The sequence below is a fragment of the Anolis carolinensis genome, chromosome 1 (assembly GCF_035594765.1).
Source record: "Anolis carolinensis isolate JA03-04 chromosome 1, rAnoCar3.1.pri, whole genome shotgun sequence".
NCBI classification, from domain to species: domain Eukaryota; kingdom Metazoa; phylum Chordata; class Lepidosauria; order Squamata; family Dactyloidae; genus Anolis; species Anolis carolinensis.
In genome coordinates, this window is record NC_085841.1 from 46,070,644 (window position 1) to 46,092,697 (window position 22,054).

General features: G+C 38.7%; 2 protein-coding genes across 4 annotated transcripts in view; one reads left to right on the plus strand and one right to left on the minus strand.

Moving 5' to 3' along the window:
* saysd1 (SAYSVFN motif domain containing 1) overlaps positions 1–22,054 on the plus strand; it is a 123,126-nt gene that overhangs the window by 15,245 nt on the left and 85,827 nt on the right. The window lies entirely within an intron of this gene.
* glp1r (glucagon like peptide 1 receptor) overlaps positions 1–22,054 on the minus strand; it is a 151,787-nt gene that overhangs the window by 9,861 nt on the left and 119,872 nt on the right. For 2 of the 3 annotated variants that reach the window (XM_062973612.1, XM_062973617.1), the window contains 5 exons: positions 19,862–19,922; positions 7,775–7,844; positions 7,338–7,426; positions 5,356–5,518; positions 2,915–2,956 (listed from right to left, as the gene is read on the minus strand). In XM_062973612.1, coding sequence (XP_062829682.1) covers positions 2,915–2,956; positions 5,356–5,518; positions 7,338–7,426; positions 7,775–7,844; positions 19,862–19,922 — 425 coding nt within the window. The remainder of the gene's footprint in view (positions 1–2,914; positions 2,957–5,355; positions 5,519–7,337; positions 7,427–7,774; positions 7,845–19,861; positions 19,923–22,054) is intronic. The other variant, XM_008125898.2, reaches the window with a different exon arrangement.

The following is a 22,054-nucleotide window of genomic DNA, read 5'->3' on the forward strand; positions in this document are numbered from 1 at the left end:
ATTTAACCTTTAGTTTGCCGAAGATTATAGCTAGGTTGGAACTATGATGTGGTGACTACATTGACAGATTCATAAAAACTGTCCACCTCTACAATTACTTTTACAATACTGCAGTGAATAAGGAAACCATAGTCAGCATACCAATAGGAAAGATTACTGCAGTAACATGTTCTGATTGTCTGTAGGATGTCTGGCAGAAAGAATGATCCTTCACTTAGGGAACATATTTCTAGGGGGTTGTTTTGTAATAGGTGTATAAAATTGTCCTATGTTGCTAAGATTGCGCTTTATTATTAATGAGCTATTTTCTTCCTTGTAAACATGTTCTATTTTTTCACTGTTTACAATCTTTCCTGAATTTTGGGACTAAAAATAAGGTTTTCGGGTGGGAATAATAGTGTTACAAAGACACATAAGTAAAGATCTAGCAACTTCCAGACATAAATGTTCTATGTCACGAGAACATGTGTTTTGTGACTTGAAGTTTTTGGGTATTGGGGAACACTGAGTATTGGGGAATAGTGTATTCTATACCTTGCAATATACTGGAATATTGATGGGATCAGAAACGTATTACACTAATTGCAAAGATTTGTATTTCCCATAGATGAGGGTTATGTTGAAGGTTTGTTTTGATAACTGACTCTCACATCCCAAATGCCAAAACAGGAATCTCTTGTCACACAGTTTGGATGTAAATGATTAAAAAAATGAAATTATACAACAGATACACTTTGACTTCATCCATCAGTAGGAAGAGCATTATTAGAAGAAGCAGCAACAGTAGTAGTAAATAGCTACTTATTGCATCAGCTAAAATTAGCTTTCTACATGAATGCAGAGGGTACTTTACAAGATAATGTTAACTCCATCTTGTAAATGGATTAATGGTGCCAATATGAATCAAGTAATTTACTCAAGTAGAATCAACACAGTGTTGCTAAGAGAACAAATCTATTGTGAGGTCCCTTTAGGATTCCTGGAATTCAACCACTTATTGAAAGAGCAATATTCCATTTCACTGCAAGCTAATTTATTAGTCTCTTGGTCTGCTGTACAGGTACTAACTGTTGATAAGCAACTTCTAGATTTTTGCTTTCTCTTCTTGTCATTCATAATCCTGAAACTGGACTTGCACTAGACAGCCATTCAAATACTGTATGCCTTAAAACTAAGGACTATTTATTATAAAGTAGGGCAGAAGTTTGAAAACACGCAAATGTGAGTAGATCAATAGGTACTGCTCCAGCAGGAAGGTAACGGCACTCCATGCAGTCATGCCAGCCACCTGACCTTGGAAACGTCTATGGACAATGCTGACTCTTCAGCTTAGAAATGGAGATGAGCACCAACCCCCAGAATCAGACACGACTAGACTTAATGTCAGGGGAAAACCTTTACTTTTACCTTAGGGTACATGGTCATCTTACTTACACAGCAACTAATGTGATTCAGGAGCATCTGGAAGAGTGTAGAGAAATTAAGGAAACATATTTTTCTCCTCCCAGAAATGTATTCTACTCAATGAACACAGTGATTAGTGTGTTGGGACCATGACACACTGTGTGACCTTAAAGCTAACATGTCCTACTTTACAGGGTTGTTGTGAAAATAAAGTGGAGAGAAGAGAGCCATTTGGGTGAAACAAGATTAAAATGATGTTATGAATATAAATATAGTAATAAGGTAAGGCATTAAGACAGGAAAATATCCATACTCAGTATGCAACTCCAAGTATGTTATTTTCCCATTTTCACACTGATTCACTTACTGGCTTTTCCATTTTAGTTTCTGACCTTTTGAAGTTGGAAAAGAATATGCCATGGAATAAAATGATTTGCTTTTAAACTGCCAAGGGACCATATTACAATTTCATGAACACAGTTATTATCCCTTAAGGGGAAAGCTGTGTTCATGCATGCATACAACTAATCTATTTTCCTCTATAAATTCATACCCTTTAAATAGATACTTTCTTATTCCTGCCTAATCTAAGATGTCATGTATGTACACTGACATGGCTTTGTACACAATAGCATTACAGTCAATCACAGCTCATGTATACATCTTTGCATTCTGTATAGAGGATGACCCTCGACTCTGTGAGGGATACCTTCCAAGACACCCCCTATCAATCCCTATGTATATCTGAAACTGTAGATAATAGCAATATATTAATATATTTTTTTACAATACTTGGACTGGAAGCATGCCATAGGATTGCACTGGCACGCCTTAAAAGGCCCACAAACACTTCCAAGGGAGGATATTTTTGGAGCATGGGCAAATATCAAATCCATAGATTAGGGGGGGTATACTCTATTGTGGGGGGTTTTGTTGAAATTTTAAATATTGTGATATGATGACATATACTAATGTACAAGTGGCACTTGAACACATTGTTCTTATTAACCTGTTTACTAGAAACCATTTAAAACTATTCTGTGTTGTTTATTCATTTTATTGCTATTGTTCCTTTCTCCTGATACAGGGATTCAAGGCAGCTAGATATATAAAGGTAAAGGTTTTCCCCTGACATCAAGTCTAGTCGTGTCTGATTCTGGGGGTTGATGCTCATCTCTATTTCTAAGAAAGAACTGGCGTTGTCCATAGACTCCTCCAAGGTCATGTGGCAAGCTTAACTGCATGGAGTGCCATTACCTTCTCACTGGAGTGGTACCTATTGGTCTACTTGCATTGCATGTTCTCAAACTGTTCAGTTGGCAGAAGCTAGGGCTAACAACGGAAGCTCACCCCTCTCCCCAGATTCGAACCGCTGACGTTTTGGTCAGCAAGATCAGCAGCTCGGTGGTTTAATCTGCTGTGCCACTGGGAGCTCCAAGGCAGCTAAGAACAAACAATTGTTATAGAAGCTGATGTTACACCTTACAACCATTTCCCCCATGTTTCTTACCTCACTGTTGTTAAAACAGTAGAGTATGGCAACCAGAAGACCCTGAGAGAGAAAAAAAATAATGCAACAGTAAAATTTACAGTTTGAAAACCAACATGCCTAGAGGCATTAAAGATCACAAGCCAAACTAGCAGGAAAATCAAGCCACATTCAATCCTACTTCTTACTGCAATTTCAGAAAGGAACAACAGTAGTGAAAGACTCCATTTCTGCCTGCTGAAAAATGCCTTGCTGGCTCAAGGCTAGATTGCAATTAAATTCGCTTTATTAGCCATTTTTGTTATCTGCCTCTTTGCATAAAAATAATAAAAGCAACAAGATGTGCAATAAAAACAATAACTGTAGCCTCACAAAAACAGCAGCAGTGGCATTCTCTATGCAAATTGATGAAGATCCCTGGCAAAGGCTTTTCCAAATGCAGATTGCGTGCTGAGAGCAAACATATGAGCAAACTCAGTATTGGTACTTCATCTACCATAGTGTAAAAATACCATATGCCTTAACAAACTAGCATCGAAGTACAGGTTCATTTACTGCTCATTTACTGTTATGGTTATGAGGGGAAGGAACTACATGAACTCCTTTCATTACAACACTTCATTGCTACTACATCACAGTAATTACAGTAATGTTGAAATAAATATGCTTGTACATGTAGAGGAATCCCCAAACTCATTCTGTGCTATATATATCATAACTTTTATACCAGGTAAGAACATAAATACCTAGCCCTCTAACCCTTAAACCTTCCTGTAGCAGATAGGATGTATAGGGTGCTTCTTTCTGCTACATCTTTAAACATTGGTGTGAACAAGGTTACCCCAATGTAGGTAAACTATATATTTCTGGGTACTCAAAGTAAGATGCTAATTTCTGGAAGTCTTCTGACTCCCTAAAAGACGTCTTTAATAAAATTTGACGTGTTGTGTTATATTTGTGTCAGCCTTGTATACAAATATAACACAACACGTCAAATTGTAGCAGAAAGAAGCACCCTATACATCCTATGGAGCCTCTGGTGGCTCAGTGTGTTAAAGCGCTGAGCTGCTGAACTTGCAGACCGAAAGGTCCCAGGTTCAAATCCAGGGAGCAGAGTGAGCGCCTGCTGTTAGCTCCAGCTTCTGCCAACCCTGCAGTTCGAAAACATGCAAATGTGAGTAGATCAATAGGTACTGCTCCGGCGGGAAGGTAACGGCGTTCCATGCAGTCATGCCAGCCACATGACCTTGGAGGTGTCTATGGACAACACCGGCTCTTCGGCTTAGAAATGGAGATGAGCACCAACCCCCAGTGTCGGACACAACTGGACTTAACGTCAGGGGAAACCTTTACCTTTACCTTTTATACATCCTATTCAGTGCCTTCATGCTGGAAGTGGAAGAGCAGTCAGAGACTCATTGGGCCCCATCTACACTGTCATAAAATGCAGTTTGAAACTACATTATATCAGTGTCAACTTAAATAATGTGGAGATCTGGCTGGGAGTTGACTACCTTTCCTTGGGAGTGAAAGAATGAAATAGCTTTTGCATTGTTGGAGGTAGATGGGTCAGATGTGCAAGTCAGACATCCAATAAGCTGCTGAGATCAACACAGAATTGCACTCCTCTGGCTTCTTTTCTAAACCCATAGAGAAGAAGATGCTGCTGCATAAAACATTGGTATAGTTGTGTTGGATAAGATTTATGTCCTGCCAGTAGCCATATTTGATTTTGATAATTATATGTATTCAAGAGCTTTTTCTACCAGGCTATGGAGGGAAGCACTGTTTTCATCATTTCTTTGAGCATACTGTAGAATGCATAGCTCAAGGGTCACAGTCTGGTTTTCAGAGCCTCTTGGGTACAAGTTGCATTTCTGTGTCCCTTATGTAGGTATCATAAGAATTCCCATTTACACCACACATCTCCAGCATGTACAGTATACTTCAAATGCAGGAAACATCTACAATACGATAACTTAATTTATGGCATCCTTAGACTATACAGTATGTAGTAGCCAATGTTATATCAGTTTGCGACATTTAAAGAAAATACAGAATCTTGTCCCAAAGTTTGTCTCTTGCTGCACACATAATTTAATACATCGGAGGCCCATTATCTCCTGGCATTATGTGGCACATGGAATTCTGACTAGAAATCTGTACTAGAGGTGAAAAGAATATTCACCCTTGCTCATTTCCCGATTGAGAAATCATGTGAGAAGAATAATGTATTGAGCTGAAATGTGCTATTTTCAGCATTTATTTAATTAATTTATATCTTGTCTTTCTCCTCATACAGTATCCAAGGGGGGTTACAAACATGTGCAAAACAGCAGTAGCAGCAGCAGCAACACCACCACCACCACCATAACCAGAAATATGAGGGAATTGGAGGGAAAAGAAAAGGGTTAAGGTACTCATAATAAACATTTTGTTGAAACATGATTTTTGGGTAATACCTGGAAGGAAGAGAAGGAAAGTTCAAAAAAGAGTTTCACAAAACGCAGTGTCCCTTTGGCGTGTTCATCAGTAACAAAAGCAAAGACAATCTCATGTGTCCCCAGCAGTGGAATCAGAGTCAAGGTAGATTTGGCCAATCTAGAAATCCAAGAACAGAAAATCCTAGGGCAAAAGGCAATTTTCAAATCTTACCAATCAGATCATAATATTAAGTTAGAAAGATATTTATGAATTGAGCCAAGCTCAAATACTATTTTGTTAATTTAACTTTCTCATATCTCAAAAATAAGACAGACAGAAATAGGAGCATGACACCTGTATCCATGTGATTAGTACCTATACTTTCATTTATCCATGTCAATGTATGTCCTCTCAAGACATTTTCTGGGTCCTCCAGCATGACTCTTGGGCATTTTTTTTGGCTTGGAGTCCTTCCTTTCAATGGGGTTTGCCTGTATTTAACTTGGCATTCAACTCGGGGACTGCCTGTATTTAACTTGGCTGTATGAGAAAGTTTAGCTCTGAGCAGCTACAGATTTATTTATAAATAAGTTAGAAACAAATAGCATTAAAATATTATAAAAATTGTATCAGTGACATGAGATTTTAAAAAAGTAAACAGAAGTTTGATAGTAAAAGCGCACTGGAATCAAACAGTTTGTATGCTCACTGCAGGCAGAAAGAGAGCTTGACAATGCTCTTTTGAGAAGCTATTCTGTTCTCTAAAATTAATTATTGGAAAAGTTATCAGTCATCCCTGAAAGTTGTATTTCTGCTAGTAAGCACAAGTATGGAGGGCTTAAGAAATCGAGTGTGTATCTCAAGCAGATTCATAACGTAGGATGGTTTCTGGGATGTGTTAGTCTCAGCCATTTGGGGCTTTGAAGAACAAAGCTAGCATTTCAAATTAAGTCTGGAGACAAACCAAAAGCTAATTAAGTTGGCACTGTATTGGCCTTAATTTTAGCCATTCTCTCAAAATACAGAGACCAGTTTTGCTGCCACATTCTGAAACCATGAAGGTTTCCACATTGCCTAAAGGCAGCCTAATGTGGAGTGTATTACCACAATCAGCAATCCCACACTGATATCCTGAGACATAACAGGAAAAAAAAGATCTTGATAGAGGACCCCCCGCCCCGGCTAAACATATCCTATATTTCTAGAACAAGCATAGCACAAAAATGCAATTTGTTTATAGAAGAGCAGAATTTACAACTCTTAAAGTACGAGAGGAAAAGCCCATATTTTAATAAATATACACAAAGCAGAAGACATCTGTGAATATATTATATCCTTGTATGCTGTAATGAGCTAATGCTGATGCTTGTTTTACCAAAGACATATTTTACAGAGAACTGAAGGTGCATATATGTAAGTGGGAGTTCCTAGGCATTGATTTTTACCACTTTGTTTACTGAACTTTCTGGATACCTTATTGGATGTTTTATTGTTGTTTCTTCTGTATTGGTTTCACCTTGTAAACCATCTTATTTTAAAATAAATAAATGATTATTGTTCCTCTATAAAATGCAGGAACATCATAGTTTGTATGGATTTGTATTCAACCTAGAACATGCTTATTTAAATATGTAAGTTTTATAATCTTATGACTCTCAAAATGAGAAAAGTAGAGTGCGGATTTGAAAACATGTAATGCTTCCATTATAATGAAACAAATCATGTATTTCTTAGAGGAGACAGGATATATATGTCTGCTGAAGCTCCACAAAAAGTATGTGTTTATTATTCCATGAAAATTGTTGTTCAACCTTGAAATTTTGATGCTGGAGTAAAAACAACTAAAGCCTGCCTTTTAAAAAAAGTGTTTACTATTACATATTACATATCAGCTGTGATTAAAGTGTTCTTCACCAAACTTAATTTAGTTCCCATTTAATAATTTCTTACTAGCTATAATCTATAATTATTTCCATTAACTGCCTAGGAAAATCACATGTTTGAAGACCAATTGGCTCACCTGCATTTTATATCAGTTTTACGCAGTAGGTTGGCTTGTAGCTTCGAAATTATAATGCATATAACTCTGATAAAGATCAAGAAATTCACCTAGATGGAACAGACAGCAAAAGATCATGAAATACACTGGGAATACAAATTTGCGTGTTTCTGCCAGTAAATTTGCATTCATTTTACAGTTTTCTCAACTATAATAAGTTTAATCATAACTTCTTAATGATTTTTTAAAGTAAACCCCAATAGAATTTACTATTTGGCAAATATTACTTCTCCCTATAAGTGCAATAGCTAATGTCTCTGTACTATGTACATCATGTAGCACTTCTAAGTATCAACACAAAACCTATAGATAGCTTTTTTGCAACTCAAAGTCTTTATTTCCAGAAATGCTTTACACCTCTGGCATGAAATTCCCTACCTAGATTTCTTATCACTTACCCCAATAGCAACAAGAATGGGCAACCTGATGATCAGCCAGTAGTTCATGTTTAGGTTCTTATTCCAGCAACTGGAAAAGTAAAACATGAGAATCAGGAATGCCTTGGTATTTCCTCCTCATGGCACATCCCAGTGGTGTAGATGAAAAATAATTGGCAGCATTAGCAAGATATACTACACAGATGGGTGGTAGCTGCTTGGATCTTAGAAGCACAAAAAGCTTTAGCCTAGTATGTGATATTATTGCTACAATGAGTTTTCTTAAATCTCTTTTTTCTGTTTGGTTATGCTTAATTTCTCCATCGCAATTTGTTAAAAGCAAATCATTATAGAGAATCATTTCAATAGAAGTCATAAAACAAGTCATAAGATAAGAGGAGTATTTGTTGGTCATTTGATGAATTTGACAGCCTGCATAAAACATTCAGCCTTATTTAAAGGATAGTAATATATCATTATCATGATTCATAAGGCATCTGGACATTGAGCCTATACATTGCAGAAACCTATGTCAAACCGCACACACCCCATCCTCTCCTTGATTTACTCAATATCATAAGGATAGGCAATTTCAGCACATGCAGTTCCCCACTCCTGTTCTTCCATGATTTTACCAGAATCTGCTACATGAACCTGAACTTTGGCATATGTTTCTGGACTTTTTCTCAGTGTGTGTCTAAAAAGAGGGCACATAGGGACAATAGGCTTAAGGAGACTCATGCTTCCAAGAGAGCAGTTCTCACTGTTTTTTATTACAGTAAAACTAGTATTTTCATTCATTACCATGCCATCAAATGTTTCTGATGGAAGAGTAGCAAAGGAACAAAAATGGGCAAGGAAGCCCACACATGTCCAATGGATCATATGTTACACCCTCCTGTCTTATGAAGTCACTGGGTTCAAATACCAAGTATAATACAATGATACATTGTCCTGCACTTGTGTTCCCAAGTGCAACACTTGAGCTCTTGCCATCTGTCCTATGTACAGGCATTTACCTCATAAAGGACAGCATTTCTGTGAAGGCTAGAAAATCCTGCAAAAATTGTCCCAGAGTTAATATGGGTCAGAAAAATAAACAACAAGAGCAACAAATTTGCTACCTTCCATTATTTCAGCCACTGACAAGAAAGCCTGTGATGCTTCCATCCTGCGTTTAAACAGTAAGGCTGGGGCTGGATCTACACTGCCCTATATCCAAAGATCTGATTCCAAATTATCTGCTTTGAACTGAATTATATGAGTCTACACTGCCAGATAATCTGATATATGCAGATATTCTGGAATCAGATCCTGAGGTATATCCAGCCTAAGGACCTCATCACACCTTCTAAAACAAGCATCCTATGATGTTTTGAGCCTTCTTCAGAGCTGGAGCCCTAAGCCAGCCATCACACAATGTTGTGTGACTTCTAGCGAAGGCCTTGCCCCCAACAGGCCTTCTCATGCCTGCCGTTTCACCACACTTGCTGGTGAAATGGCACCGGGGGGGGGGGGGGGGGGGACAGACGGTCGGACAGACGGACTCCTCCATGAGATAAAGTCATCAGAGAATGTTGATTGAATTGAGAGATACCAGGACTCATTTTTAATGCTAGATAAAATGATAAGATCTAAATCCACTTTGCTTGTTCTGGCTAGAAAAGATCCACTAAGCATACACCTACATCTGTAGAATGAAGGCAGTCTGACTCAACTTTAACTACCATGGCTCAATGCTATGGAAGCTACAGTTTGGGGAGGAAGCAGTACTCTTTAGCAGACAAGAATAAATAACTTGTAAAACTACAAGTCCTTGGTTTTCCATAGCATTAAACCATGGCAGTTAAAGTGGTATTAAACTGCCTTAATTATACAGTGCAAATGCACTGTAAATCAGTTGTTGATTGGGAAGTCAATACTTACTAAATCCTGTTGATGTAATGGATAAGCTAGGTGGGACTAGCAAATACAGGCATGGGCAAACTTCGACCCTCCAGGTGTTTTGAACTTCAACTCCCAGAAATCCCAGCTATCTTACCGACTGTTAGGAATTGTGGGAGTTGAAGTCCAAAGCCAAAGTTTGCCCATGCCTGAGCAAATAGATTTACACCCAAGTCATTTTTGAAAGGTATGGACTGTGCACTATCCTCACATCTATGGATAATGTATGCATTCCAGCAACTGCACAAACAAAAGGCAGAGATGTGATATTGTTGTCTGAGGGCCAGGCTGTAGCGCAGCTGGTTAGTAGCCAGCTGCAATAAATCACTACTGACTAAGAGGTCATGATTTGGAAGCCAGCCTGCATTGGATTGAGCACCTGACCATTAAAAATAGCCCAGCTCACTGTTGACCTAAGCAATCCAAAAGACAGTTGCATCTGTAAAGTAGGACATGTGGGGAGGCTAATATAACTAATTTACAACACCATTAAAAAAATCGTCCAGCAGCATGTGGAAAGGAATGAGGAAGTAATCCATCAAGGACTCAGTGTCACAGTGGATGATGAAACAGCAGCGCCCCCTGTGGCCAGAATCGAGCACACCCTCATGAAACCAGGAAGCTGGAACATGTTAATTGCCTCTGTGTCTTCGTCTCTATCTCTGTCGGTATGTCATATGGCATTGAATATCTGTCGTGTATATGTACATTGTGATCCGCCCTGAGTCCCCTTGGGGGTGAGAAGGGCAGAATATAAATACTGCAAATAAATAAATAAATAAATAAATAAATAATGCATGATAATGCTGTCACCACTGCTGCATGTGAAGACACAAACTAAAAAAATAGCCACTGAAAAAAGTTGGAATAGTATTTTGAATTCCAGACTATTTTTTTATAATAGACTTATTAGACAAAAATGTTTTTGTCAATGAAATGTTTGTGTAAACCACATCACTCTATTTCTATCAAATTCCTGCTGGATATATTCACATGCTCGGGAAAGGGTTTGTTTTTATAAACAGAGATGTTCCTTAAATCACTATGCTAGAACAACTTTTAAAAATAATGATAGATGAGGAGCAGCAGCACTTTACATTAATTTTGCTATAGCTGTTACTGCGTGAATTGGCTTTTCATAGAACACTAGAGTTCTAATTGCATTTAAAATATACAAATATGCAATCAAAACATCATTACAGTAAAATTAAAATGTCAGGAAAATAGAAAAGTTCTAGAAAAATGTAATAGATCTGTACACAAAAGAATACTGTATACTTTTCAAGCCTCTATTATTAAATTTGCAAGCTTCATGAGACCATTAACATTCATTAAATATGCCTCAACAGGATCCAAATATATGTTTAAGAGTTAGAGACAGTGGAGCATGACTATTGCTCCGCAGAGAACTACTTAGCATTTCTCAAGACCACCAGATCAGATTTACAGGCCACAGTGGGAAGAAATGATATGTTCAAGGATATACAATTCTTGCTACAGAGAGCTACATTCTCACTTGAATAAGAAGTCCTCATCTGGGCTGTATCATATTTAAAGCAGTAGAGAGATGGGGTCTTTGCCTAACGTCTTCCAGATTCCTAGTTTTCGATGAATGCTTGGAATGTTTTGTGTGGTGGAGCACTCAACCAATGGAAATAAATAGGAAATAGGAACAAATTGCAGTAAATAATACAGTCCAGATATAGACCCATCATCTTAGTGAGAAAACCCCCCAAATGGCTTGGACTCCCATCAAAGATTTAGTTATATTTGTGTACTTGCCTAGTGGTGCATCTTAAGACAAAAGGATGAGCAAAGAAACATTTTAAGATGAAAGGTGTTCAATCATAGCATCCGACCACACACATTAGTAATCTTCAGTGGACAAGTGTAGAAATCAGAGGCTGAACCCAAAAGTAAAACCATACTTGCGAAGAAATGCTCATGGCAAGCTATAGAGCAGTGGTTCTCAACCTAGGGTCCCCAGATGTTTTTGGCCTAGAACTTTCAGAAATCCCAGCCAATTTACCAGCTGCTAGCATTTCTGGGAATTGAAGGCCAAAAACATCTGGTGACCCCAGGTTGAGAACCACTGCTATAGAGCATCCTCTGCCTTGATCTTTGCTCATCAAAAGCATCCATGTTACTGCGCCTCCTTACAACAGAGCTTTTAACACAGGTGGCATCCCTTATCCAGAATTCTGAAATACAAATCAAAATTGTCCATATGGGTTGCTCACATACTGCCACCTTTACTTCATATACAACATGTAAAATATTGTGTCTAAAGTTGCCTTAAGTCTATGAGCATAAGAAACATAATTTCAACTCAACAAAATTCAAGGAGGGTATTGACAAGCTTGACATGCCCAGAGAAGGGTGGTAACAATTCTGGAAGCCAAGCTCTATGGGGAGCAGCTTAAGAGAAGATTAAGAGGAGACATGATAGCCATGTTAAAATATTTGAAAGGATGTCATATTCAGAAGGGGCATGCTTGTTTTTTACTGCTCAAGAGACTAGGACATGGAGCAATGGATTCAATTGCAGACAAAGAGATTCCACCAAAGCATTACAAAACAGTTCCTGGGGCTGTTCAGCAGTGGAAAATGCTGCCTTAGAGAGCATGGAGTTTCCTTCTCTGGGGTTTTTTAAAACCGAGGCTAGATGGGCATCTGTCAAGAGTGCATTGATAGGGTGTTCCTGCATGGCAGCAAGTTGGACTGGATCGACCTGATGGTTTCTTTCAATTCTATGGTTGTGTAAAGATACTTCATGTTTAGACTTTGGTCCCATCTCTCATTATGTAGATCTCTCATTTTGTATATCCAAAATCTGGGAGAGAGAAAAAAATACCAGAACATTTCTGGTCCTAAGCATTTTGAATACTTTACTTTTACTTAGGTGATCCCTCGTAGTTCGAGGATGATGGTCCTCCATTTCTTGGAAGACGCCTGTGCGTGATTTTTTTTTAATGTGTGGAGGTCGGTGCACGGCCGGTCAACACACAGTCTTCACAGATTGACGTCCCAGCAGTGGTGTGATTAACACAACGAGAGTGGCTTCTCAGTCTGTTGCAGCCTTCTTCCGCCTTCACAGCCGTTGTGACATGTACCATGTTATCCTCCGCCTGCTCCGCCGTTGAGGTCTTTGGGTCTTCGGATTGTTCTTGGTCTGGATCCTCCCCTGTGGCCACTCCTGGGAGTGTGTGACTCCTGTGGTTGTGCTTGCAGGTTCATTGGAACACGCAAGCCGCCTCACCACGTCAAGGTGACAATCCATCGAGGGGAGGTTTTTTGAATAAGATATCATCAACTAGTATCGTCATACTCGTAAATGCCATGCAACAGTGAACAAGTGCATAGACTGGGTGTATAAATTGCGAAAGTGGAATATGATGATTCATTATGTTGTAGCAGCATGACAGAAAGCTTTAACACAATACAAAAATCTATAGCCTGCTGTTTTCTTGTATGGGGAGTCTAGAGATGGGAGGATTTTGTTTTCTGTTTTATATTGTGCAATTCAGTATACTCTGATTGAGCAAACAAAGTCTGTCCAGGGAACCTCAGCTAAAACAAGAAGTGCACCTTGTCCAATATCCTAGTTTTATTAAAAAAATAATTCATTGAATAAAGGATAAAAGAGGATTCCTTTTATGACAAGGTTTTCTCTACTTATTGTTTGAAATTATTGATTTTCAGTTGCATATTTCTCTAGGATTGTCAGCGGTTTTTGAACCAGAGTGACTTGAACATCATTTATTTCTCAATATCCTTGGTAGGTATGGAGTTATTCTGCTGCACATCTGCTTTTGTATCACAGAGACAAAGGATATTAACATGGATAGGTTATTCAGTAACTATTACTGAAACTGAGTGGGACATAGATCTTTCCCTTTACAGAGAACAAATGGCATAGATTACTTATTGTACCATTTTACAAATATTTATACAAGGTTTAGATAACTGAAATTACTTCTTTGGAACTGCTGAATGTAGCTTTTGTTTAACAGGAGTTGTACATCAAAGATTTGAATGACGCAAAAGGCAAGGAATGGCATTCCAAATGCAACTTTACTGTACATTGTTTCCACACTCCAATCCACTTTTATTCTTGTGTCATATGAGCTTCTAAAACTCTAGCTTTACATAGCATAGTACAAATATATATTTTATTTTATTTATTTCCATCATTTCTACCGCGCCCTTCTCAACCGAGGATGAACACAAAAAGCTTACATGACTATGCATATTAAATGTATTCAAATAGAATAATAAGGCCTGGTCTAACAAGGAGAATAAGACTGAACTTGTAGAAACATCTCTCACACAACAAAAAGGCAGGTAAGCGTTTCACTTCTATAAGAACTCAACAAAAACTTATAAATCTGCTTTGCTTCTATAATTGCAGCACCCAAAGTGGATTTACAATAAGTACAATGCAGAAAGTTTCTCACAAAAACAGAAGAAAACATTGAGATGATGATGATGATGATGATGATGATGATAACATTTTGATGATTGCACAGTGTTCCCTAACTTATCACGGGGGTTAGGTTCCAGAACCACCTGCAGTAAGTGAAAATCCGTGAAGTAGGGACATTATATTTCAGTGGTTCCCAAACTTATTTGGCCTGCCGCCCCCTTTCCAGAAAAAATATGACTCAGCGCCTGCTGGAAAGGGGGGCGTGGCTTAGAGGGGTGGGCGTGGCTCCTGCTCAAGTGGGCGGGGCTGAGCCTCTTCCCTAGTTCAAGATGCAGGGCTGCGAGGGGAGGTGGGCGGGTCACAAATGGGTGGCCAGGACTGGGATGGGCGGAGTTATGAGCTCTGAGGCAGGGTTGAGCTTCTATCCCTGTCCTGCGGCACCTGCCAGGACACAGGAGGCGGGGCTAGAGGAGGGGGCGGGGCCTCTTCCCAAGTGCCTGATGGGGCTGAACCTCTATACCCAAGCGCCTCAGGGGAGGTATACAGAGGCTCAGCCCTGTTTCGTGCTCTTGGGAAGAGGCACCGCCCCATCCCTAGCTCTGCCCTCTGTGTCCCAACAAGTGCCTCAGGAGAGGTATAGATTCTCAGCCCTGCCTCGGCCTCTTGTGAAGAAGCCATGCTCACTCCTCTAGCTCCATCCCCTGTGTGTCCTAACAGGTGCCTCAGGTGCTCAGCCCTGACTTCGGCACTTGGGAAGAGGCCCTGCCCCTCGTCTGGCCCCGCATCCATGTCCTAATAGGTGCCATCACCACGCCCCTGGATCGCTCCAGCGCCCACCAGGGGCAGTAGCGCCCACTTTGGGAATCACTGCTATATTTATTTTAATATTTGTACATTATTTTAGTAGTTATACAATTTTTAAGACTTTATCAACCAATTGTGTGTTGATAAATTGGCTCTTTCTCCTCTTGTTGTTGCTTGGGCTCCCTTTCTCTCCCTTTGGCTTCTCCTTCCTCCCTTCCTTAGGCTGTAAATTGTAATTTTTAATGATTTATAATAGTATTTTAGAGTTTATTGAAAAACCACAAAACAGCGAATCTGCGAAAAGTGAACAGCGAAGTAGTGAGGGAACACTGTATAACATAATACAGGCAGTCCACAAAGTGCAAACATTTGACTTACGAACAACTCAAACAGCCACAGGTGAGGGGAATGCCACTCTACCACAAGGGTAGTCAACAAAATCCCTTTTGCCTAGCTAGATATGGTTGGGGGTAAGGGAGTGCGCTGGCCTTCTAAATCTATTCCTAGGAAGAGAAATTTGCTCCTCTAAGGACTTCATCACACTGATCTGGAGAAAACGAGGGAAAGCGGGGGAAAGGGTGAAGTTTCATGGGGTCTTTAAAGAAGATGAAGAATGTACTCACTCCCATCACACTAAGATCGCCTCCTCCAGCTTCTAACTCTACCATCCATTTAATTACCATCACATGGGCAGGTGATGATTCCTTCCATTTCAAGGATACCAGCACACTTTTTAAAATAGGCATCCTTTAAGGCAGCTCTGCCTTCAAACCCTTTCGACTGAAACAGAAGCACTCTATTTAAGGCAGCACTTGCCCTGGAGTCGTTTGCAAAATTTCCTCCCACTGTCCCTCCAGGATTTCAATTATTTATCTTTTAAAAAACATCACCTCAGATCTTAGAAGTCGTTTTCAATTAACCTTTTCCCCTAGTCTCGGCATTGGCGATCTGGGGAAATTGCCATTTTGGCTCCTCCCACACACAACAGTCATCATTTTATTTACAAGTGGGCAACAAAAGCAGACAACAGTGATTAACATCAAACATTTGGCCCGTTTCTATGTGGGGAATTTAAAAATAAGTCACTTGCCAATCGACCCAGGAATCATTGGAAAAACCAATACTTTAGAAACGGCAAAATATCTCACCCGCACAGTTGAAGCCTGCACGTGTGAAGTGCACAGTGGGTTGCTGTTTCTTAAATGTGTAGAAATTCTGATTTTATTGTGTGTGATGAAGTCATATGTGTTATGGGAAAAAGTGTCTCCACTGAAGATTTATCACAAATCCTTGTTTCCACAACAACCCAAATGTTTCAAAATCCAATTACAGTATCATAGGGACAGAAAGTGTGGTGAAATCTTCTGAACAGGAGCACTGACAGAAAAACAAACATTAAAGGGATGTTAACCCTTCCCTATGCTATCTAAAACTAAAAAATGGGTTGAGTTACACTTAAAATATACCCATTCCAACTTACATACAATTTCAACTTAAGAACAAATCTACAGAACCTATCTTATATGTAACCTGGGAACTGGTATAGTGACATACACTTGCTGTCACTAGTGACTTGTTTCACTCTTCCACAATGTAACCTGTTTAGGTCTGCAAACACTAGAATGTCTACTGGAAACCATTTCAGATTTAACTCCTATACACATTTCCCTGTGAATTTCATTGCTAAATAAATACACAGAGGATCACACTGTTATAGTATTAATGGAATATAATATGCTGTCTGTATTTTACCATATACATATCCAGTGAGAAAGTGGGGGATAGAGGGAGAATTTTATAATTTTATAGTATTACATAATGTTTTATTCATTCTATGTGTATATACATGTGTGTACAAGTGTGCTATTGTGTTTCCTCAAACCATTCTGGAATGGCTATTGAAGGATTGTAATTTTTAAATTATTAAAGTACCCAACAGCCAAAACTAGTTATAAATCAACAATAGTGCAGATATTCTTATTTGCTTACTTATTTAGGCAAGTACCTTAGGAAGATGCTCACTAGTTTTGAAGCCTAGATAGGATTGAATCTGTTATGTAGTATATCCATAGGCCCATTACGTTCCTTGCTTCAAACATTTTTTATTCAGCCAATGTAGTGCAAATCTACCTCCAGCTTTTAAAGGGGCATTGTGAGTCACTACAATTTTTTTCTTTTTTGGCAAAATTAATTATTATACCACACAAATTTGTTAAGATAGTAAATTAACCTGACATCCTGTTCAGTGAAGTGTAGGGGCAGGAGAAACATTGACCTGACCCCAGATGAACAGTGCCCAGAGTATAAAATTATGACTTTTATCAGGCTGCTGAGTCCCAATCATCTGCTGCCCTATATGCTAGAGTTTTTGCAAACCCAGCATTGAACTTTTCTGTGCAGTGATCATGTGCAATGAGTCAGTGTGACAGATGGGAAGAGATATGCATATTAACAGATCACATCTAAATCTCTACAATGACTGCATTGCTCTTGTACCTGACCAGAAACCCAATTTTAACTAACATAGAAGACATAGGCTCCATATCGGAATGATAGCATTTCAGCAGTGATGTAACCATAAAAGAATTATAAGAGTGGAAAGGAATGACAGGAGGATTAGCCTACCATATATTAGGTCCTCTGTTCCAAGTCTGGGGTGCTTCCTTGAGTCAGAACAGCATTTTCTATAAAGTGTATTACTAGAGAGTAACAATAAATATAATCGGCTCTCTAATTTCACAGGGATGCATAACCCCTATGAAAATGGAAAAAATACATTTTATTAAACTTGAGGGAACACTTCTTTTGGAATCCTAGGGCTACTCTATGATCAACTTCCACAAGAATTGCACTGGAGGAGCTAGAGATTCCTGGAGAACATCCAATGGAAGTTGACCACAGAGTCACCCTGGAGGACCTAGAGATTCTTAGACAGAGATTAATCAAATCTGCAGATGATCAAATCCACAAAAGTAAAACCCACAAATGTAGAGGGCCAATTTGGCAAACCATTTTGCAGCACAACCTTCCTCTTCTATGATTAAGAAGAATCTGTAGGTGAGAACTGTGATTAGCTTAGCAGCAAGTCAGGGCACAATATTAAGAATATAAATGGTAATAAATTCAAGACTATTTTTTTTTCTTCTCCTGGAGTTCCATGAATACAAAAGGGAAAGGGGGAACTGGCAAGGAAGAGAGAACAACGATGAAAGGACATATATAGCATCAAGTACAAATCAATACCCAATCATCATGAATGTTCTAAGAAAGAAAACTGAGTGTCTGTGACATTGGAATGGCCACACATTAATCAATGCCAACATTTCAACAGTAAGCTGCATGGATTTATTATGACATTCAGCTATATTTTTGCACCTTAATAAATTGGGGGGGGGGGGGGGTCATGGTGGGAAGCATAAAACTGAAATATTTCTGGAATGGGCTGGGCTCAAACCATGCGAGTGTCAATTATGTTTGATGATAGAACTCTCCTGCAACAAAATTAAGAATCTATAACTGAATATGTTGAAAGACTATCTCCCTATTTGGGTCAGCCCAGATTTTGATCACATTGAACAAACCAGTCTCTCAGCCTTGGAAAACCTCTTCTGAATTAACCTTGCCAAGGTAAGGTTGCTGTACATAAGAGTCAATGTGAAGGCATACAACAACAAGAATGCAGTCTTCACTCCCAGCATACAAATGTGCAGGTGGCCATACAGCCACATATACCATGGCAACAGACCCTATGGCGCTCCTCATGATCATAACATCTGAAAAATGTTTCTTGGAAGCACTGATTTCTACTGCAATTATTATTCTAGCAAGCACTGCCAATAGGTTAACATCATAAGACAATAAGGTCAGACTGCCCTGCTGTAAGCCTATGGAATGTTAAGGATGTTTAATGAACAGATTTGTTAAAGCATATATAAGTATGCTTGGAGTATTACATGCTGAATATGTGAAAAAATGTGAAAAGTCTATTCAAATATAGCCATTATGACATCCTCCCTCAAATTCATTTCATAAAAAGAGGACTAAAAGTGGGCGGTAATGTGTCTCATTTCCTTTGTACATCAGGGTATGCTCTAGTAAGTGGTGACCCACAGAGCTATGCATTCCATAAACAAGGGCGAGGAACCCAATTTCAAAGAAATAGGTAGTAATCACACCCCCAACTGAAAACAGGATTTTTTTCTGGATAATTATCTAAAATGTCTTCTGGAAGCATCAGATATCAGTGGTCTTATGAGTGAACTAAGAGACTTTGCAGGATGAGCCCAAAGTATTATCTAGTCTAGTTTCTCATGTCTAGTTTCTAATGTTCAGTTACTATTGTGGGTGCAGTAATGAACTCAGTGTAAGCCAAAAGAACGAGAAAGAGTTATTGAAGATCAGTAGATAAATTGATCCCAGCATTACCACAAGTAAGGAAAAAGTGCAAAGAGCATCCCTAGCTATATCCCAGAAAACTGGTATTTACAGACATGGCACAGGGGTGGGAATCATGTAGCCCTCCAAATACTGTTGAACTGCAACTCGCAACATTCCTCACCAGTCAACACAAGTGCCAGTCTCAGACATTTTAATAGAGTAAATTGTCCATCAAGGCAGATAAGAAATAGATAATAGCGGCAGGAGGGGTGAGGTTATTTTAAATAGTACACTTTTCAAAAAAAGACATACTTAAGCATGCAGAAAATGTCTAACCAGAAAAAGCTTATGTTTATCTTAACAAAATGTAATGAAAGGCTTTTTAAAATACAAAACATGATCCACTCTTGCCAGGCCACAGCATGAGGAAATATATAAGACGTCAATGCAACAGCCACTGCCAAAGCAATCAAACCAAAGAAAAAATGAGTATGGCCTCTCTCCCCAACAAATACAACCCTCACAATAAACCAGCTAAGAATCAGAACTGAACCAACCCCTCATCTTCATATAGGTACTTGACAATTCCCCAGAAGATAACAAACAGCATTGGCACACCTGGAAAAAAAAGAGGAAACAAGATATGCACAAAAATGAGACACAAGAAACATGAAGATAAAGTTCATACAATGCCAAACTTCTCTAGCTAAAAATGAGTTGGCTGATAATTTAGTGTCATTAATGCTCAAAATCTGGAGTATCCCAGAATTATTTTATGGTTGAGAAATTAAATCAATATGCAATCCACCTTTCCCTGAATGCACACTTCACAATTGTAATCTAATTTTCCTATGTGAATTGCATTGATTTTAATCATGTCTGTATTTCCAAGCAAGCAAAACAAGAAAATGTCCCACTGACATTTGAAGTGCCTCTAGCAACTGGATGTGGGTCCAGGACTGTTAGAAACTTGAACTTGAAGTATTCAGTATGGACAAAGAAAAGCAAAGTCATATTTCCATAATTTCTTAGATAACTGAAGTTATCTAACAACACACAAGTAAGCACATAGCAGTGGCTGTTAAAAAGATAGTCACACATTTCTAGCAGAGCACAGAAATCCTTTTTGAATTACTGGTTTTCAAAAATCTAGTCAATATTCTAGATTGCATAGTTCTCCCATACTCTTGAGGTAGTTTATCAGTGCTATTGCTTGTCCTACTGCTGTCACACAGCATCTGAAGAAAGGATTGTACATGAATAGGGATAAAGCTTTCCAGAGTCACCAGGCAAAAAGTTTTATTCATAGTACAGGATGCATAACATGCGTTTTAGAATTACTGAAGATGACAAACACAGGTTAACATATTGAATACTTCTCTGATGGTTCACTACATGATGCCATATGCCCCTTGCTGCCAGTTCCTCTCCCTATTTACAACATGTGTTACTTAGCTACGTCAATTTTTCTATCTCTTCATTGTTCCCTAATTTAGAAACTGACTGAACCAAGACTATTATATTTTTGACATTACACGAGATGACATGACTCATAAGAAAGTACAATAGTGCTTGGAAATGTGGAAATAAGTTGTAAAAGAGAAAGATCACATTACAGGTAGCTAGACTCAATTCAGGAAGATAACAGTCTCAAACGGGCTGATTGCAACAGTGTGACATGGAAGCCTTTCATTCAAAGTTTTGTCGTAAATTGAAATCCTGATGGCAGTTTACAACAAAATTGTGTACTTTGCTGCTATCAAAGATTTATTTTCCTTTGAATGGTAGACGTGAATTGTTCTCCATCCCCACTGAAGGCATGCCTCCACTGTTTTCTTCTCAAAGCTTCCTTTTGATTTGTTGCCACCTTTCTTCTGTTGCCTTTACTTGCCTTCTTTCTTCTTTTGTTTGAACAGCATCCTGTGACAGATTTTCTGGCATCCATTTTTGGGTAGCTATGCTGCATGTCCCTTGTGTGAGGAGCTCCTTTAAAAATGTGCTCATGCCCAATCTATTTCTAGCCTGTTTGACAGCTGCAGGTTTTAAAATCATGGGAGCACTAAAGTGTGTTTACTCAAATATGCTTACAGAATGATCTTCAAAACTTGAGGACTGGATGTATATATCTTTGTTCTGCCCTTCTCACTTTACTTTTACATAATGGTAAGCAAGCACCTACCTATGGCTGTGTGTGTAAGTGCTTGCAAACCACTTGCCAATTTAAGGCAACCCAATTAATTTCATATTGCTATACAGCATCACAAGGGACTCATGTGCCAAAGATGAATTGCACGTTACTTTTCATATAGCAAAAACATGGTTTAAGCAGAACTGAAGCTACATGGCAGGATCCTATATAGATGCGACAACAACAACAACAACAACAACAACAACAACAACAACAACAACAACACTTTATTTTTATATCCCATTCCCATCTCCCCAGGGGGACTCGGGGCGGCTCACATGGGGAACAAGCCCAATGTCACATAAAATAAACAGGTCTGTGTTTTGCATGAATATACAAGACAAGAGCTGATTCACAAATTATTATGCAAATCAGTCATACATCTAGGAACAACAGAGCATCAAATATAGTACATGTTAGGGTTGCATAAATGGCTCACAAATGAGTATAAAGTTCAGAAAACAATCTGGAAGCACTATTTTAACATCCTGTTTTGGCACATTATTCATTACCTTTTCCTATAGAAAATCTATTATTAAAATACAAATACATTAGGAAATAA